At 35.6% G+C, this 18,138-nt stretch overlaps 1 protein-coding gene across 2 annotated transcripts in view; it reads left to right on the top strand.

The window, feature by feature from the left end:
* The window catches only part of LOC135221101 (lysosome membrane protein 2-like), a 36,973-nt gene that overhangs the window by 6,608 nt on the left and 12,227 nt on the right, over positions 1–18,138 (top strand). Inside the window, exons 2-6 of one of the 2 annotated variants that reach the window (XM_064258909.1) lie at positions 2,681–2,800; positions 8,796–8,887; positions 16,360–16,517; positions 16,792–16,933; positions 17,347–17,553. In XM_064258909.1, the coding sequence (XP_064114979.1) occupies positions 2,681–2,800; positions 8,796–8,887; positions 16,360–16,517; positions 16,792–16,933; positions 17,347–17,553 (719 nt within the window). The remainder of the gene's footprint in view (positions 1–2,680; positions 2,801–8,795; positions 8,888–16,359; positions 16,518–16,791; positions 16,934–17,346; positions 17,554–18,138) is intronic. The other variant, XM_064258910.1, reaches the window with a different exon arrangement.

Genomic DNA, 18,138 nt, shown 5'->3' with positions numbered 1-18,138 from the left:
AATGTGATAAACTTGTGTCGTGTCCTTAGAATTACAGCTGAAGTACATTAATGATTAACTTGTGTCATGCCCTTAGAATTACAGCTGAAGTAATAGTAATGATGAACTTGTGCTAATACCCATAGAATTACAGCTGAAGTATAGTAATAATGAACTTGTGTCATGCCCTTAGAATTACAGATGAAGTAATGTAGACACAACAAAGACTATTATTCACTGGAATCCAATAGTCAAGCCAAGAAAAACAATGCAGTAGAGAATCTAAGAACCACACATTTTTCCTTTCTTATCCCCTCAAATTAATGAAAGTGAAAAATGGTGTTGGCCTCCTTATAGTAAATTGCTCACTTATCACACCACCAGAAGAAACTTGCTTTGTTTGCAGCATGATACGTATACTTAAATGTATATTCAGCCCTGTACTACTGACAACATATAAAATTTTTCAGCTGAAGCAGCAACAATCTGATGCTGCAAGATATACTAATGGAAGAGATGACCGAAAAGGAAATGAATACAATTAGAACTAAATTGAAAGTTAGACCAGATCATTTTCATACCATGTTTCTGAAATCATGCAAGTAGAACAGAAGGAACCTATCTACCTTGTTTGGTGTAAATCCCTGACAAAAACTATGTATTGTAACATTTTCAGTACTGTCACTACTGAGCAATGAAGCTTGACAGTGAAAACTACCTCCTGAAATCATATTAAATTTATTATTTAACATTCCCATGATATTAAGGCTGTAGCTTTGTCTATGTTGAATATAGAGGTGGAGGAACATTTTTGTAATGGTCTAATGAATGATAATGGTCTGCAATGCTTATTTCTATCTAATCCCAGACTATTCCCATTTGTAATTCATATTCAATCTCAGAAAACTATAATTTCAGAATGAACTTGAGAATTGTGTCCCTGGGCCTAGAAAAGGAAAGCATCCTTAAATGGGGACAAATTTGAGTGCATCAAATTTGGTAAGAAATTGGGATGTTTTTTGTATCACGATCTGGACATAGCTATTATGTAAGTGATCAAATAAAAGAACCTGGTGGTGGTTCATTTTGGATGACTTGATGGTTCTACCCACATGACAATCATGGCAAACTTCTAAGCCTTTTGCATGGATTGAGGAAAAAACAGTAAACACCTTGCACATGCAATGGTTGATGTAAATTAGACCTGTTATAGAATATTGCCCACCAAGGGGCTTAGTTTTGAATCACAAATGCAGCCATTAAAAATAAGAGAAGTTTGCCCTCCAATTTCCCCAACCTTAAAACTGGTTGTATTAGTTGCCCACTGGGCCACAGGGATGTCATGACCTGGTCAGAATAACTTATACTTTGTGCTCTGCCTCTGGCCTATTGAACTGCCTTCCTTGAAGCATCTTATCTGTTAGAAAACAATCATTACACAAACATTAACTAGTTGAAGCTAGTTTAAGCTGTTTACATAATTTGCCAAGAAGTACAGTTCATTAGTAATCACACTGATATAGAGCTATCTAGGTTTCTCTTGCTTAAAAAGAATAGGGAAGGAGTAATTAATATTTTTGTTTTTAACAGTTGATGAAAACTTCACTGATGCTGAAGTGGGATATACAGGCTAGGCCAAATAAAAGCAGAAATTGAGTCTTGGACTATGAAGACTGTTTTAAGACACATGTGCTGTAAATGCAAGATTTAATTTATCAAGCACTTCAGTCATAACGATCGTGGTTATGAAAAATAATTTACTGTACCTGAACTTTGAAAGTGTTTTTGTATACAATAACTTGTATGAAATACAAAAAATGTCCAAAGCTAATTTGCTTCAAAGTTTTGCTTGTCCAGGTCAAACCATTTCCTTTGTGCATTGTTGGTTTTGTGGTGTCTGTAGCTCATGTTACATAGTTTGTTAGTTTTAAATTTAAAAACAGCATGGTGCCTTTGTTTTACCCAGCAAATCATCATGCTCGTTAAGTATTGATTTATCTAAAAATATGCTGCATAAACATTCTTTATTTAAATTTGATTTGTTAAGAACTTTTTGTAGCTCAAGTCACGTAGTTTATTTGTTAGGTTTAAATTTAAAAATGGCAATGGTTTGTCTTTGTGTTTACCCAGCAAATCATCATTCTCAAGTATTAATTTTACTGATGTCACGCAGCCTTAAACAGTCTGTTTAAATTTGGTTTGTTAAGAACCTTTTGGTTCAGGGATTCTTGCATTCAAGCTGTAGATGCAGTTGTATGTTTGCAAATTTGTTGCAGGAGTATTGTCAAAACATGAAAAGATTAGTGAATTAAAATTTAGTTAACTAAATACTGTAATTTTTGTTTTTTGTACTGCATATTTTGGTGTACATATGTTAAGTTTTTGTGTATATGTGCCTCATGTACTGTCCTGTAGTATGTACTCCAAAAATGTGCTAAAAGTGCTATTTATTAATCATGTCATGCTGGTTGTTTAATAATTGTTGCCTAATCTGAATGTGCTGAGTCAAGTATGTGGTTTTCATTCACTTAGCTACTTGGCCAAATTTAGTGCTTTCAAAAGCTTATGCACAAGTATTATAATACAATGCTGTACTTTCATTGCAACCCCCCTTTTTTTTCCCTAATTTTAGTTGTTTCCTGTTTGTCATATCTTTAAAAGCAAACATCCTGAATACTGTACTGTATATACATATTATCAGGCCGACGTTCATTTGCTGCATTTGCTCCTCATCGTTGGCAAGCAGTCTCGGCTACCCTCACCAGACGAATCGGACTGCTACTACTGAAATTAGTAAAAGTCTTCATGGCCTATAGCAAAGGTAGAGGAAAATGATGAAGACTATCTTGCTGCACTGTCCCATGTCTGTTCTTTTGCACTTTCTCTTCAGTAGTCTGTCCTTTCAAAATGAAGGTGGCCATGGTTTTTCGCATTTTGCTTTTATCTCCTGTGCTGTGGTCAAGACAAACTGTAATGTATTTGGATCTGGTGCTAGAGTTTTGCTTTTTATTTTGTTGGTTGGGTTGGGGGTGGCATGGTGGTTCATGTCAACCACTATTAGCGAATTATGCTAAGCAACTGATTCGGGTCCACTGTTGACACAAGGAATTTTCCTGTGGTGGTGCCATTCTAGTAGCAGTGAATGTAAGAGACAACGTTGACAATGGCTACAAGTTTGGACTTGCTTATTTGTGTCTTTGTTGATTATATAATCTTTTCAATGCAGTATAATCTAAATGAATGCTAGTTTTAGTACAGTATTTTGGAGATCTTTTTCTCCCATTTCTGGGATTCAGTTGAGGTGTCTAGATGTAGGTAGCATTGCATGATCTTTGTATTTTCATGAAAACCTGGTTGAAGTTATTGCTCCTTTTACCCAGCAGTGGTGCTTTGGAGTGATCTCTTAAGTTTCCTGTATAAAGGCAATGTTGCATACTTTTTTACATGAATAAATAGCATGGTATTATTCAGAACCTCCCAGCAAAAAGGGAAAGTTTGAAAGGAACAATACCAGGCTTCACAAGAAATCTCATTTCCAGGGCTTTGAGTTCGGTTAGTTTACATTGATGTATTAACAATAAGATTAATACTGCATGCTTGAGATCATAATCTTAAATTGACGGGATATTGTAATTGTTTTTTCTGATTGTTGGTAGTATCAAGTATTGTTTATGTAATATGACGGCTCAAAGTTCATGGATAGTGACAGTTTGATTTATGACTTGGTAGTTTCACTTTCACATATAACTTGAGTTTCACATATAACTTGAGTACACACTATATTTTCAAGAGCTTCAACAGCCTTGTTCTGTTGAAATACACCATACTTTACACTACTACCAAGTATCAAAGGAGTTATTCCTTTCAGTACTTTACAGCTGGAGACAAAAATTGGCTGATTTATGGGTACTGAAGGTTACAATTTTAAGAAGTTATTCATAATGCTACTTTAAAAGACCCTAGTGGTTTCCTTTTATTTGCCTGTCATATGTTTCCTGTATGTTTATAAAACTTTTTTTTCCATCATGCTATACGAACTTCTCTTGAGTATCTGAAGTCTTTCACATCTACAAATACAGATGATGTTCTTCAGGAAAGATTCTTAGGAAGTTAATCCCAGTGCCATACTTCCCACAGAGTTACCTCATGTAATTCTGTTCTTTTCAGCCACCATAAGGTTGGTTTGGCTTAAATTTCTTTTCAGTATTGTCTTCTCCATTCAATGCTTCCATATTTTAGACACTTAACACTGCCATTCACAATCAGTTCATTGCAAATAGAAGCTCCTTAGTGTATCCCAGTGGGTATGCCTTTGGAACATAAAAAAAATCTCTTCAATATTAATCAGTTTTAATTTGACATATTGTGTTTGGGTGTAATATAGGCATGTGTGTCTAACTTATCAAGCCAATGCAATATCCTTTGCTATCCTTTGCTTTTGTCATTCCCATCTAATAGTGCGTCATGGTCCTTTATAATATTTTCTGGCAAAGTTGACAAAGAACATACCAGTAAGTTTTAATGGTATTTAGCCTGTGGCATTTTCAGTACAGCCCATTCCTTAATTTGAAACCAATGAAAACTGATTGAAGATTTTAATTTTGCAGCCTTGTGCTTCCCAAATAATTTTATTGTGTGCTTTGGCAGTCTAATTGTATATAGGGTCAGTGTACTCTGTATTCCTGCTTTCATATTTTGATATCCTAATCAAATACTGGTTCAGTTACCCTTGGAAAAATATTTTACCCTGAGGGGCTTTTTAGTTTGCATAGCATCCTTTCACATTCTCCATTGTATTAATGCATGTTATGAATAATTATACTACAGTATCTTAATTAGTCTCTTGTGGAAGATAACAAATCTTTAGGGAAAAGAAAATATATTGAATCATTATGTCTGGAAATTTGAGTGGAGAATGTTCTGCCATGATCAGGGAAAAAGATTTTCCAATGCTAGTAAAACAAAGGTATTGGAAACTTTTCAGAGTATTGTAATTTTTATATTTTTGAGATAAGCAACTACAGCCTCAACTTAAAAGGCTAGCTTGAAGGCTTTGTAATCTAGACAAATACTGTAACCAGGTAAAGTAAAGTTAGACAGTTTTGTCTAGGGTCAAAGGTTCTAGAATGAAAGACAAGTTTGATAAAACATGGTGCAGCATATAAGGTGTTAGGAAATATGAGTTTAATGGTGTAGACCTGCTTTGACCTTTGGGATGATGATTAATGGTTTTCTAACATTACCATAATAGCCTATTTGAGGGGTAGTAGCTATTGGGTTCAAAGGGTGAAGAGTTTTAAAATTTTTAATTGGCAGATATTCCTTTGACTATTTTCAATTACAGCAGCCATCAGAATTTTTATAGACAAATCTCTAAACTGCTTGGTGCTCAAATATTCAGCCAAGTTAACGAAATTTTTCATGAGCACTTAGCACCATATGTTGAATATAGTTCTGTTTTATTATGGTATATCCTCCTTGTAGAGTGACAGTCAGTGATTTTGCAGTCAACATAGACTTGAAAGATGTGAGTGCAGGAAAGAAGGTGGTTTTTGTAGCCTTTTCCACTGATGTCTGTTAAGAATTTTCCGTAGGCCAGCTGGGCTTCTTGACAAAGAAAACAGGTTGAGTTCTCTTACAGTAGCAACTTGAGCTAGAATGTTATTAGGTAAATTTCCAGCAGTAGAACCTTGTGTATAATTTGCAATAGAAAGCTGGATAATTTCCAATCATGAAGTTCATGTTCCAAAGATTTTTTGTAAGTGTCAGTACGCATTTAACCTAAAAATTAGTCTGTGTCCAAACTCCAGCACCCTCAGATTCTTCCTAAGAAGACAGATTGTTCACACTGAGAATTAATCTGCAAACTGCTCGTAAGGTTTTGAAAGGTTGAAAACTCTTGGATTTGGGTATCACTTTATTTAGCAAAAATTTAGTATAGATTAAACAGTGGAAAGGTATTTATGACATCCTAAGAGTCCATCAGCTTAGTATACACCTTTCCATCTGCATTGTCCAAGAATGGCAAATAAATAGTTTTTGCAAAAATAAATGGATTGGCAACTTAGAAACTGTACTGATCTTGCAAAGGGACCCATGTACAGGGTGTCCAGATACAGAATAACTTGGAAATCTGTAGGATTGTTGTTGACTGACACATATTGTTCCCTGCCAAGAGTGTCTACCAAGATAGGATTTTGTGACAAGGTGGAATGAGAAGTATGTGTGGATATTTTGTGCTATGTTACAAGGAGCTAGTGATGAAGTTCTCCTTAAATTTCTCAGAAGCTTTTTCTGACAAGATGACTATGGTTTTAACAGTTTTGACAGTCAGCTCGGTGGTCGGGTTAAACTATTGTAATTATGATATGCTACAGTATAATGCAGTCCTCGATTTGTGGGGCTCGTCTAGTGACGACGATAACTGGACTTGGGCGCTGATGTGCACCAATCTCTGGTTATCGGCGCTGTTATCGGCGATTTTCGGTTATTGTCATGCCATCGGGAACGGAACTCCCGCCGATAATTGGGGACTGCCCATATGTACATTGTGTTTTGTACTTACCTATGCTTAACCTTTATAAAAGTCTGCCCTACCTTGAACTTGTATTAAGTGCACAGTACAATAATGTGCAGGCACTGCAATGTATTGAAACTTTTGCAACACAGCTTAGTAGTACAGTAGTAAACATTATATGTGGTTAATTGCATTTCCTTAAAAGTCCCATGCTCTGTTACACAGCATATTGTTAAAGAAATGTCAAGCAGAATTTTTGTACTTATAGTCCAGCTTGTGTACAGTGTATGCCACTTAATGTTCTAGCATTCTTATCAACAACTGTAAAGAAATAATTGGAACAAGCAGAAGTTTTTCTGTACAAGTACAGGTACCTGTACATGTACTGCAGGTCATAAAAATCAACAAAATGATATTGAACCTTCCAGCATTCAAGGTCTCCCCTCATTGTCATTCTGTACATCACTCTGTACAGGTTATTGATTATTTTCAGGAGTAGTTTGCTGTATTATGCAGTAAAACTACCATGTATACAAAGTCACTGTGTGAGAGAGATACTGTAGATTGTGATAAAAGTTATATGCAGCTTTCCTTTACCTCAAACAGCATTTTCTTTTGCTGTCAAGTTTTCATGTTCTATGATGTCTCTTCCACTCTGCTTTCTCGATTCTCGGTCATTCCATTGAGGTGTGAGAGATGTATATTTCTGGTGATAGAAGTTCACTCTCGACGTGGTTCGGAAGTCACCTAAAGCCGTTGGTCCCGTTGCTGAATAACCACTGGTTCCATGCAACGTAAAAACACCATACAAACCAAAACCACTCTGCTTTCTAACTTCTCTTACAGAACCTTGCTCTAATTTTCACTGTTTAAAAACCAATCCCTTGGGTGGATCTAGAGTTGAAGTGTAACTCAGAGGTCTAGCCTAATTTACTTCTCTGAATATCCATATATGTATTACTATCACCAAGGTCTTTGTGGAATATTACACGATCACCAAGGTCTTTGTGGGTACTGAGCAGTAAAATTAATTCATCAACTTTACATATTTGGGAACTTGGCATGTAGTACTTGGTGACCAAATCAAGATAGTGATATTTCCAAGCTTATTTTGACTTGTTTCTCCATAAGTTTCTGTAGCTTCATGGTTTATGTTTAGCAAGGCCAAGTTGAGTTTGAATGTTAAGAGCCAACATTCTTAAGCTTTGAAATCAGCAAGGTTTAACAGATCCACAAACTTTTAAGTAGCTACCTTTGGTACTTGAATAATCACAACAGACTAACCATATGGTTACCAAATGTGGGCTTGTGAAGTTCTTCAAGCAAGCTTGAGATATGGTGGTTTCTTTCTGACCTCATTTTGTCCTTGCTAACTACTGGATGAAGGCTTTGAAACTTCCCCTAAAAATGTCAGTGTTGTAATGTCATCCAAAGCAGATTATGTATACTCAACCTGTCACAAGCATGGGACCACCATCCCAGACTTAAGTATCTCCATTTTACATTCTTAATTTGGGCATATTCCATGCCTACTTCAGGACTCCAGTACTATCAGAACACATGCAAAAAAGAAAAAAAAAATTACTTATTTTGGCATAGGGCATGGATACAAAAGCCACTTCCTTTATAGTGAGTATTGGCTAACAGTAGGTTTATCACTACTATAATGAACGGAAGAGAGGAGACTAAGGCCAATTGTATCTTGCAGCTAGTCAATAATCACCATTGAACCTTGCTCAGAGCTTGCTTGCTAAGTCAGACTTGCTTGGCAGCGAGTGACACTTGTGTCTGAATACCAGTTGATCAGTTAAGTAGAACTCATTTGACCTGTAGGAGGGGTGCCTGTGCAGTATTTTGGATAACACTGGTTTGAAGAGAGAAGTTGTTATTGTTCTGTAGTTTAGTATCTTGGTAGCTAAATGAATCTGATTACTTACCCGTTGTTTTACTTCAGATAACCAACAATTTTGAAAGGCCTCAGAATAGCTGCAATGTGAACGTGAACAACAGTTTCAGAGTGCCAATTTGAAGTAGCCCTCACTTCCTATTTGGAAATAGAACCCCCAAAAAATTTGTTCATCCAGTAAGATCCCCTTACCTTATTTTTAGGGCATCTGGTTCAAGAGATTGTGTCTGAACTCAAGTTAGTGTTTTGTGAGGGGAAAAATGAAGTCTGCAGAATTGTTTTCTAACATTTTTTCTAGTTGCATATTGCGATTTTTCATGTGAATGCTTCTGCCAATTATGTAACACTTAATGTGCCACTTACATAATGTAACTAAAATTTTCTTGATTTCAGGGTGTGTTTTGGGTCTTGGGGTAGTCCTGGTTGGCTTAGGCATAATCACCGTGGTATTTTTTGATTCTGCTATCAACAAACTTATATATAAGGTAAGTCTAGAAAGTGTTTTATTACCCTTGTAACATTTTCATGTTAAATCTAGGGGCATAGTTCACTTTAATCTGTCACTCATCTGGTTACGTATAGCTATATACAATATTAACAATGCTAAATGGAAGTTTGATTTCATATACAAATTGAGTAAGTATCAGCTCTGAATTTTAATACAGTATACTGTATGCATTGTGTTCAGGTGATACTGATAAGGCAACATCAAGCCTTTAGTACATAAATAATTTGTGGTGGTCTACTCCACCATTTTTACTGCAAACAAAAGTCATACTATATGAAAGTTGAAAAGAAGTAGGAATTTTACTTAAGAGATAAAATGTCAAACAATGGTCCCTGTGTCCGATGGAGTTGGGATTGTGTTTTGCCTACTTAGATTTTAGTTTTAAAATGTTATTGTGATAAAGTGATTACCAAGCTACTATACCTTTATGATGCTGATTGGTGTTCTTACCAGCGTTATTTTACTTTGTTGATGTGAATACAAACCTATGCTTTCATAGAAGTTACTTGCATTTGACACTTAGGCTGTCACTGAAATCTCAGAAAACAAAATGCTATCAAATAGGCTTAGTCACCCGTGACCTGAGCTGGCCCTACTCTTTCATTTGCTTGCACCTGTGTCTGCTTTAGCACATTCACTTACAGTACTAATTGGTTTTTGTAGTACAGTATCTTTGTGTTGTGTGTGTGGGGTGTTTCCTGTACGTTATTCCAGCTTCAGGGTCGTTACCCCAAAGTGCTTTTCTCCTTCAGTAGCATAGTGTGTAGTTTTGTATGCCTTGTCTCTTTCCTGGCCTTTTTCCCCAAATAAAAGGTTTGTGTGCATTTTGTACAAAATTTTTATAGGACTATGTATGTACTAAATTATACAGCATATATTAAACAATGTTAGTGTTAACATTGCTGGTTGTGGTTGCAGAGTGTAATCACTAGACTAGATTTACATTTGTAATTTTGTACGGCTGACTTAGAATTATTTCTCTTTGTAGGGGAAAAAATGAAGAGCAAGTTGGTGTAAGAAATGGTGTTAAGAAAATGCATACTATTGCACCAGTTGAAATTGCAGGATGAACTTGAGGCTGAGCACTGAAAAATAATGTAGCAAAAAAAATGATTTCTTACATGTATATGAGAAGGCTTATATTGGAATATTTGTTACACAATTTCCCATGAAAATGATATAAATATGAAATAAGGTGGACAGACGGGGACAGCTAGTGTTGAGAATGCAAGATTAAGAAGTGAGTCTGCTCATGATAAGAGTTTTCGGTTATCATGATAAGGGATGTGTCATTATAGAAGGAAAAAAATTATTGGTTTAGTTGAATATGTTGTGATAAGTTTATTATTATTACATATTCAGGAGATGAAACCTTTTCATTTGGAACAAACCCATATAAGCCATTGACTTGAAATTCAAGCTTCCAAAGAATAAGGTCTTCATTAGGAAGAGGTAATACAAGGTAAGGGAAATACAGAAAGAAGAGATCCCACTTTTGAAAAAAGAAAACTAAAGTATTAAGGTAATAATGTATTGCACCTTTGCTTAAACTTCTGAAGTTCCAGTTGCATGACTTCTCTGGGAGACTGTCCCACAGTCCAATAGTGTGAGGAATAAAGGATCCTCTGGAACTGAGTTCAACACACACACTGCATTTTGGTGCTGCTGTTCAGCGAATCTGGTTGCTTTCGGCAGATAAATTGGATCAGGGATCAATTGTGATTGTGAAAGATCTCTGTTGAAATGCAACTTATGAAAAAGTGATAAATGAGAGACCATCCATCGATGGTCTTGAGTCATAACTACCTACCACCACGAACCATTCTATCTAAAAGAGATAAATCTCTGGCTGAAGCAGACATCCACACCTGAGAACAGTATTCTAGTAAAGGGAGTCCAAATGACCTAAAATAGGTTGCTTGATTGTATGAGTTTTATAAATTTATGAGGCCTTACGAACAGTACCTAACTTTGTGTGGCATTTGCTGAAACTTTCATTAGTTGTTTCTCAAAAGCTAGATGTGAGTCAAAGGTTACAACCTAGAATAGTTAGCTTCAGCCTTTTCAGCAAATCCCCATCCACCTGAATGGGAGGATGGCATTGGAAATCTGTACAAGAACTACTAATCAATAGTGTTTTCACTGTAGTTCAGCCTCATATCCCACCAGCTTCATACACCATTCCCTGGTCCAGTCTGTGTCCCTATTGAGGCTGAGGGCAGCTTCCTTTTTCAAAATTGGAGACTTTACTACACTCACAAGTCTTGCATCATTGGCATACTGAACAATCTTGTTTTCCGTGCCAACAACCATGTCACTTGTATGCTCTTAAAAATAACAGTGGACCAAGAACACTGTCCTGTGGAACTCCAGACACAATAGGTCTTGGTTCACTAATGATCCCATCCACAGCAATTTGTGAAATATTTTGCAATTGATTTTGTAAAGTGAATGTGAGCAGGAGTCAGTTATGATGGCAAATTCAAGTTGGAGTAGTTATTGCTAAAATGATTGAAGAATGGAAGCAGTCAGTTAATTTGGGACCAAATGTAATGGTTGATGATAGGATGATTGAAGAGGCAGAATCATAGGAAGCCATAGTTGATGAAATGATAATAGAGCTAATTCTTTATGGAAAGGAAATGTAGATGTGAATGAGAATGTGTATACAAAAAAAGTTGAATGGTGTCATTTAATAGTTTACTAGCAGCTGCAAAGTAAGGATATTTGAAAGGGTGCAAGATACAAGGAGGTAACTCAGTGGTGAAAAATGTTATTTATGGAAAGATTTATTAGTGTTTAAAATAAATTGGTTGTGTTTAAACTTTAAAGGCTGGAGAATGACTGGTTGGTGAAAACTGATTTGTTATTATTGGGAGGAAAGGGGAGATGTAGTGGAATGGAAGTGCCTTGAAATACAGGAAACATTGTCTCTTTGAAGGTGTAATTGGTGCAGTGTGGTAAAGGGAGTTTAGTATGCTGCGGATAAACCTTCAGTGAAACGTATGAAGTGGCTAATGTTATGTAAGTTTTATATAGTACTGGGACCCATCTCTTATTCTGTAATTATTGGCTTTGACAGGTCTCTTATTTTTTTTCTGTTGAGCTACTCCCTGTCAGGGAAGTATCGTAATATTGAGATAAGTATATATACCATAGTATATTGGTATTTATAATTGAAATGTTCTTGTAAATGTACTTAATAAAAACTTTAAATGAAGATTGAAAGACACTGATAACTTTAAATGAAGATTGGAAAAACAACGAAAACTTTAAATGAAGATTGAAAAGACAATGAAAACTTTAAAAGAAGATTGGAAAAGACAATGAAAACTTTAAATGAAGATTGGAAAAGATGATGAAAACTGTAAATGAAGATTGAAAAGACAGATTGGGAATGATCTTGCACCAGATAGCATCAGTACTGTTTATAGTTAGTCTAAAGGTTGGGGTAGGTCATTAAGAAGTTCTTGACCTAATGGCAAAACCAGTTTTACATTGCCACTAGCTGTTTGCGCTCTTTACATTTCCACTAGCGGTTTGCGCTCTTCTTTTTATGAGAGCTTTAAAAAAAGCCTTTGTAGAATGTGCTTTGTTTAGTTTGTTTATTTCATGAGTATTATATAATGTACATTGGAGCCTATAACTTTTTTCTTTGATTGATTTAAAGGAATCTTTGCACTGCAATTGGTAAGTGGCTGTGTAAAGGTTGTCTATCATTTTTTCCCTTCATGAGGAAGGTCCTAGATATGTTACGATTATTTCACAAAATTTATGAAGTAGTAGTAGTACAGCAAGCCTTGTTACCCATAATTTGAAGGACTTGGGTCCAAGGTATTAGAATCTTTCACTGTTTATCACTACCAGTAGTGCTTGTGACATGATCTCAAGTCAATGGATTGGTGGCCCCAAAGGTCCTAGGGATTAGTGAAAAGTGTAGTAGCTGTTGGGTAGTGTAACATAAGCATATGACCATCCCCTTATTAAATTTGGGATGCAGATTACTGAAATCAAACATCATTGCGATGTCCAGTGGCTTGTTCCATTATTATACAAAGAAAAAAAGTATGAGAAATTGTGATGCCAATATGGAGAACATAAATATGGTAACAATGTACCAAAATGATTCGACAGGTATAAATAAGCAAAAATTTGTCTTTGAAACCTAGTCCTATGTCTGTTACGTTCATTCACCACTCGAGGGAAGATTTTTCATGCAGACATCAAGGAGCCCATACAAGTAGTAGTTTCAGTGTAAGGAAAGTTAGGTAGCATACAAGAGTTTGATTTTCATAATTCTTGAAATATAACAAAGATCAGGTAAAAACTGGTTATTATGCTTACATATCCAGTTGAGGAGTGTTATGAACCCCCTTCCTTTTGGGCAGTCAGGTTCTTGGAAAGAAAAAATAAAGTTTATGTGGCTAAAGAGGCATGATGGGCTGCAACAACCAAAGGGGGAAGGGGCCAAAGAAAATACCTCTGTGCCTTAACTGAGTTTATTTATTTACTACATTATATGTTAAAGCAATGAGTCCATTATATGATATATTATATGCAATGAGTCCAGGCTCTTGGAAAGCACAGCTAATCAAAAATGAAATAAAATCAATGTTAAATAACCCAGCATAATGAAAATAAAACCAACAGCATCACTGTGATTCAATGATAATAATTCAATAGCAATACAATAAACCATAACTAGAGCCACACCTGCTCTCATAACAATAATCATAACAATAATTTAACTACATATTGCTCAATAATAATAATAACTTGACATAATCCACAAGAGCCTTTTGCTCAGCCAACAGTAATAGTGATAAAACACCATAAGAGCCTTTTGCTCGACCAGCATCAGTTGTGACAAAACACAGTACACAATAAAAGCACAAAGGAAAATTTCAGCATCAACGCAGTGACACTGAAAGCACGAGTGGCTGAGAACATGATTGATGAGGTGGGCCATCTCAGGTCGCAGAGTACTTAGGCCTACCTGACAGGATTTTGTTTTCTTGTTAGACAGTTACAGCCAAAGCATGCCTTACACAGGAAACTCCATCTACAAAAGCATAGGTTTATATATCTAGGAAAGATTGAAACATTCAAAATTCTGTATATTTTTGCAGTTTGTAGATCACTTGAACATATGACTAACTGGCGATAATTTATAATGTCAACAAGAAGACTATAATGGGAAATAATCCAAAAAATGTCATCCATATACATGCACTTCCACTGTATTCCAGGACTCTTGGCATTGGATGGTCAAACCTTTTCTGAATGTGTGATTGCGTTTTCTTTGTACCAAGGCTTTTGAGAGTATTCATAGACCTGTACAGTATTGTGGAAGCTCTGTCACTGTGTTATTCCTTGTAGATTTGTAAAGCTAATTGAAATTATCCTTGAACTAAGTACTGTACTCATTATTGGATTCCTGCAAAGTGAATTTGCATGTAATATTAGGGTAGGTATTATGACCCCCGTATTGCTTACACTTCTCATGGATTGTATGATGGAAATCAGAAGACTGAAATTGCATACAAAAGATTAGGATGATCTGTATTATTGTCAGGACATGAATCATTGTATGACAATACAGCTATTTTCAAAAGTATATTGTAGATTTGAGAATAAGGCTTTAAGAAGAATATTAGAAGTCAGATGGCAGGCAGAAAAAAGTATACTATTTAGCTGAGGGCAAAGGGAGAATAGGACATGGCGTTTGAGGTGACGGTGATGATTATACCAGTGTATACTAAATTATAATAAGTCAAGCAATCTGTTTCCACTTCTCAGTGCTGGGTTTCACAGTCTTAAGTGTCCCTAAGGTAAGAGGTACTCTTATTCCAAGACATGCTATTCTACCATAACGTCATGCTCTACTTACCAATCCTCATTTGCTCACAGCTGTAGTCTGTTGTATTAGATAACCAGTGCAGAGTTTACCCTTCAAAGACAAGATTTTCAATGCCACTTTTCTAACTGCACTTTTTCCTTTGCTTTCTTTCCATTCACCTTAATCTTTATTGTAATTTGTTTTTCCTCTCCATTCCACATGGCTACTTCATCTCATCTTTCAAAACGTCATACAACCCATTACTCTTGAATCTGCTCTTAATATTGCATCTGTATATAGTACATCCTGTGGGTCTTCCTGCAATTACTTGTACATGTTAACAGAAAAGTGATAAAGGCTAATGCATAGTGGATACCTGAAACTTGTGATTCACCTGACACTGTCTTTGCTGTAGATTTTTTCTTAATACATCATCAGCAGCTCATCAAGTCTCTTGGGTCCTCTGCTTTTGTAGTTTGTCTTGGGGCTCTTCTCAAGATCAAGTGTATGGTTTGATACTTTTTCCTAAGACTTACTATGGTTTCAGTATTGTAATGCCTTCCCTTTTCCTTCAAAATATTATTACACTACTTTTCAATTCGTCTTATCCAGTTCTTTCCTGTATCAGGTTTTGATATACAGTACTATTATGGTCTGTTCATGTATGATGAGTTTCCAACTGATCTTAGCCAATTGCTTGTCACTTATGGTATAGTAGTCCCTGGATTTTCTGCATTTTATGATCTGTGCCATAGGCAAGTGGACAGTGTATTTTAGGCTTTGTTGAGGCCAAACATACTTCTTTTGTTTGACCCATCTTAGAGGCAGTGCTGTATACCGAGTCCCTGAGACAAGTTCGGGAAGCCAGTCTCTGTTGCAAATGTAATAACTCTCATTGAAGTTTAGATGGACAGATTTAAACCAGAAACTTTGTGCATGTTGGAAACCCTCATGGAATGAAGTCATGAATGACTTGGACACATTCTTAAAAGAGGAGACAAAGGCAGAAAAGTGACAGTGAAAAAAGCCGTGTGCATTACCAAAGTATTTCAGATTGCACAATCCTAAGGTCAAAATTATGATATATAATCCTTGAATGTAACACATTACAGGTCATTTGCATGATACAGCATTTTAATTTTAAAAAATGCTTGTTACAATATTTGAAAAAAAGGAGCCTGCTCCAAAAACTGACTTCATCTGCTGTTCCTCACAAGCTAGGAATTCCTTAGAAGTCCTTGATCTTAGATCAAGAAGAATTTTAGCTTAACACATTACAGTCAGTGCCTTCATCAAGCACTTCACTTTGTTTTCACATAGGCATTATAACTTCATGTGTCTGACCAGCTATCACCTCGTATGTGCAGGAGTTGCCAGATCTTACAAGTTCCTTGCTTACAATCTTCGATTGTGTTTAACCAGTTACCAGCTGGTGCTTGTTAGCTATGAAAAATACAAATAGATTAAAAATTTTGTCATTTTATTCTTATTATATATGCATACCACAGATTACTCTAATTTGTAATTTACATTTGTTAGTTCCTTGCAAAAATAAGTACATAGTGATTGTATTTAGTAAAGGTCTAACCCTAGTGACTCAATCTTTGCAGGAGCTTGTGATTCGTAATGGAACAGACGTCTACAAGAACTGGAAGCATCCACCCATCACGCCACACCTACGCATGTACTTTTTTAATCTTACCAATGAAAAAGAATTTTTAGCTGGAAGTAAACCAGTCTTACAGGAAGTTGGGCCTTACTGTTATAGGTGAGAATTTTGATAAACTTGTAAAGTTTAATTTTTCTAAGTATTTGTTGCTTGACTGGAGACACTAATACCTTCTTTAGACCAGGCTAAATGAAAACAAAAAGAGAAGGGGTGGAAGGTGGCATTTTAACCACTGAGCATACGCATCATTGTACACTTAATGTTTTCTGTTTGATTGGCACTTTTGTCAAATTCTTTGATTTATGATACTGTTTTATTTTTATTCCTTACAATTGTTGGTCAGTATTGTAAATAGAATTATATCTTTTCAAAGGGAACATTGGGAAAAGATCAACGTAAAGTTCCATGACAATGGGACAGTTTCTTACGAAACTCAGAAGTTCTATTTCTTTGAAAGAGAAAAGTCTATTGGATCTGAAGACGATGTGATTGTCTCCCTCAATATTCCTATGGTGGTAAGTTGATAATTTGCTATTTTTTTTAGAAAATGTTTATTTGTGGCCATTCCCATCGTTGGGATTGCAGTCTCTTTTGTGAGCATTTATGGCTGGATTATATAGAATCATAGATTAGAATGGTTTGTCTTTTTTTGCATCTTGAATTCTCATAATTAAGTTATTTACCTGAAAATTTGTTAAATGCTTTTCATATCCATATTTTTAATACTACATATTTTCACAAGTAGGTCTAACGAGTCTAGTACTGTACCAGATGGGAAATTAGCTATTAATTCCTTATCCTTAGTAATAATTTTAGAATTTTTAACTTTCAAAAGCTGTTTGGGAAATGTGAATTACATAGTACTGTATGTATTGCTCTGGAGTTACATGTACATTTTTTGTATTACTGTACTTCTAATTTATTATAGGCTGCAATATCCCAGTGGAGATTTGCTGCTCGAATAGCAAAACTCGCTCTCTCATCCATGTTGGAAGTATTGAAGGAGAAACCAGTCGTTGCGCATACGGTTGGGGAACTGATGTGGGGCTATGATGATCCTCTCCTGAAAATTGCCAAGGATATTCTTCCTCCAGACAAAAGATTGCCATTTGATAAATTTGGATTCTTCATCAATGTAAGTATTTTAGTTTGGTTCTCTCTTGGGGCCCCCTTCTTCACTGATGGTTGCTCTTCCCATGTCATTGTTAATTTTTTTCTAAAGACAACAGGTGCCTAAAATTAGATTTTTGAGTAGATGAAGCTTTCAGGGTTGGTAAATGATATATACTACTGCCTTTTATGGAAAGTACTAAAACTCAAACCAACTTTTTTTATGGGTCATTTTAAGGGCATTACTTTTCATCATACTCCTAATCAACACTTAAATTTTGTTTGATAGTTATTTCCCCTTTAAGTAAACAAAAGATGAGGATCGTGAAAATAAACCCGGGTATTAAAGGAAATTTGCAAAACTTTTAAGTACATGGTCATAAGGTTAAACATGAAATTTTTTATAATGATGTAATTGATACAGTATCCAAATTATAAACTAGGTAATTAAAGAGTGGGCAAGCATTTCTTACACTGGAGTTTGATACTGTCTCCATACTCGGTTGAAAATTTACTTCTAGAGAATTAGTTTACTGAGAAGACAAGACATTCTAAGATTATAAACCAGGATTACTTTTGTGTTGCAAACCAAAATGGCTATTGTCTTGCT

The sequence above is a fragment of the Macrobrachium nipponense genome, chromosome 2 (assembly GCF_015104395.2).
Source record: "Macrobrachium nipponense isolate FS-2020 chromosome 2, ASM1510439v2, whole genome shotgun sequence".
Lineage (NCBI taxonomy): Eukaryota > Metazoa > Arthropoda > Malacostraca > Decapoda > Palaemonidae > Macrobrachium > Macrobrachium nipponense.
The sequence above is the reverse complement of the archived record's forward strand: the minus strand, read 5'-3'. Positions and strand labels throughout refer to the sequence as shown.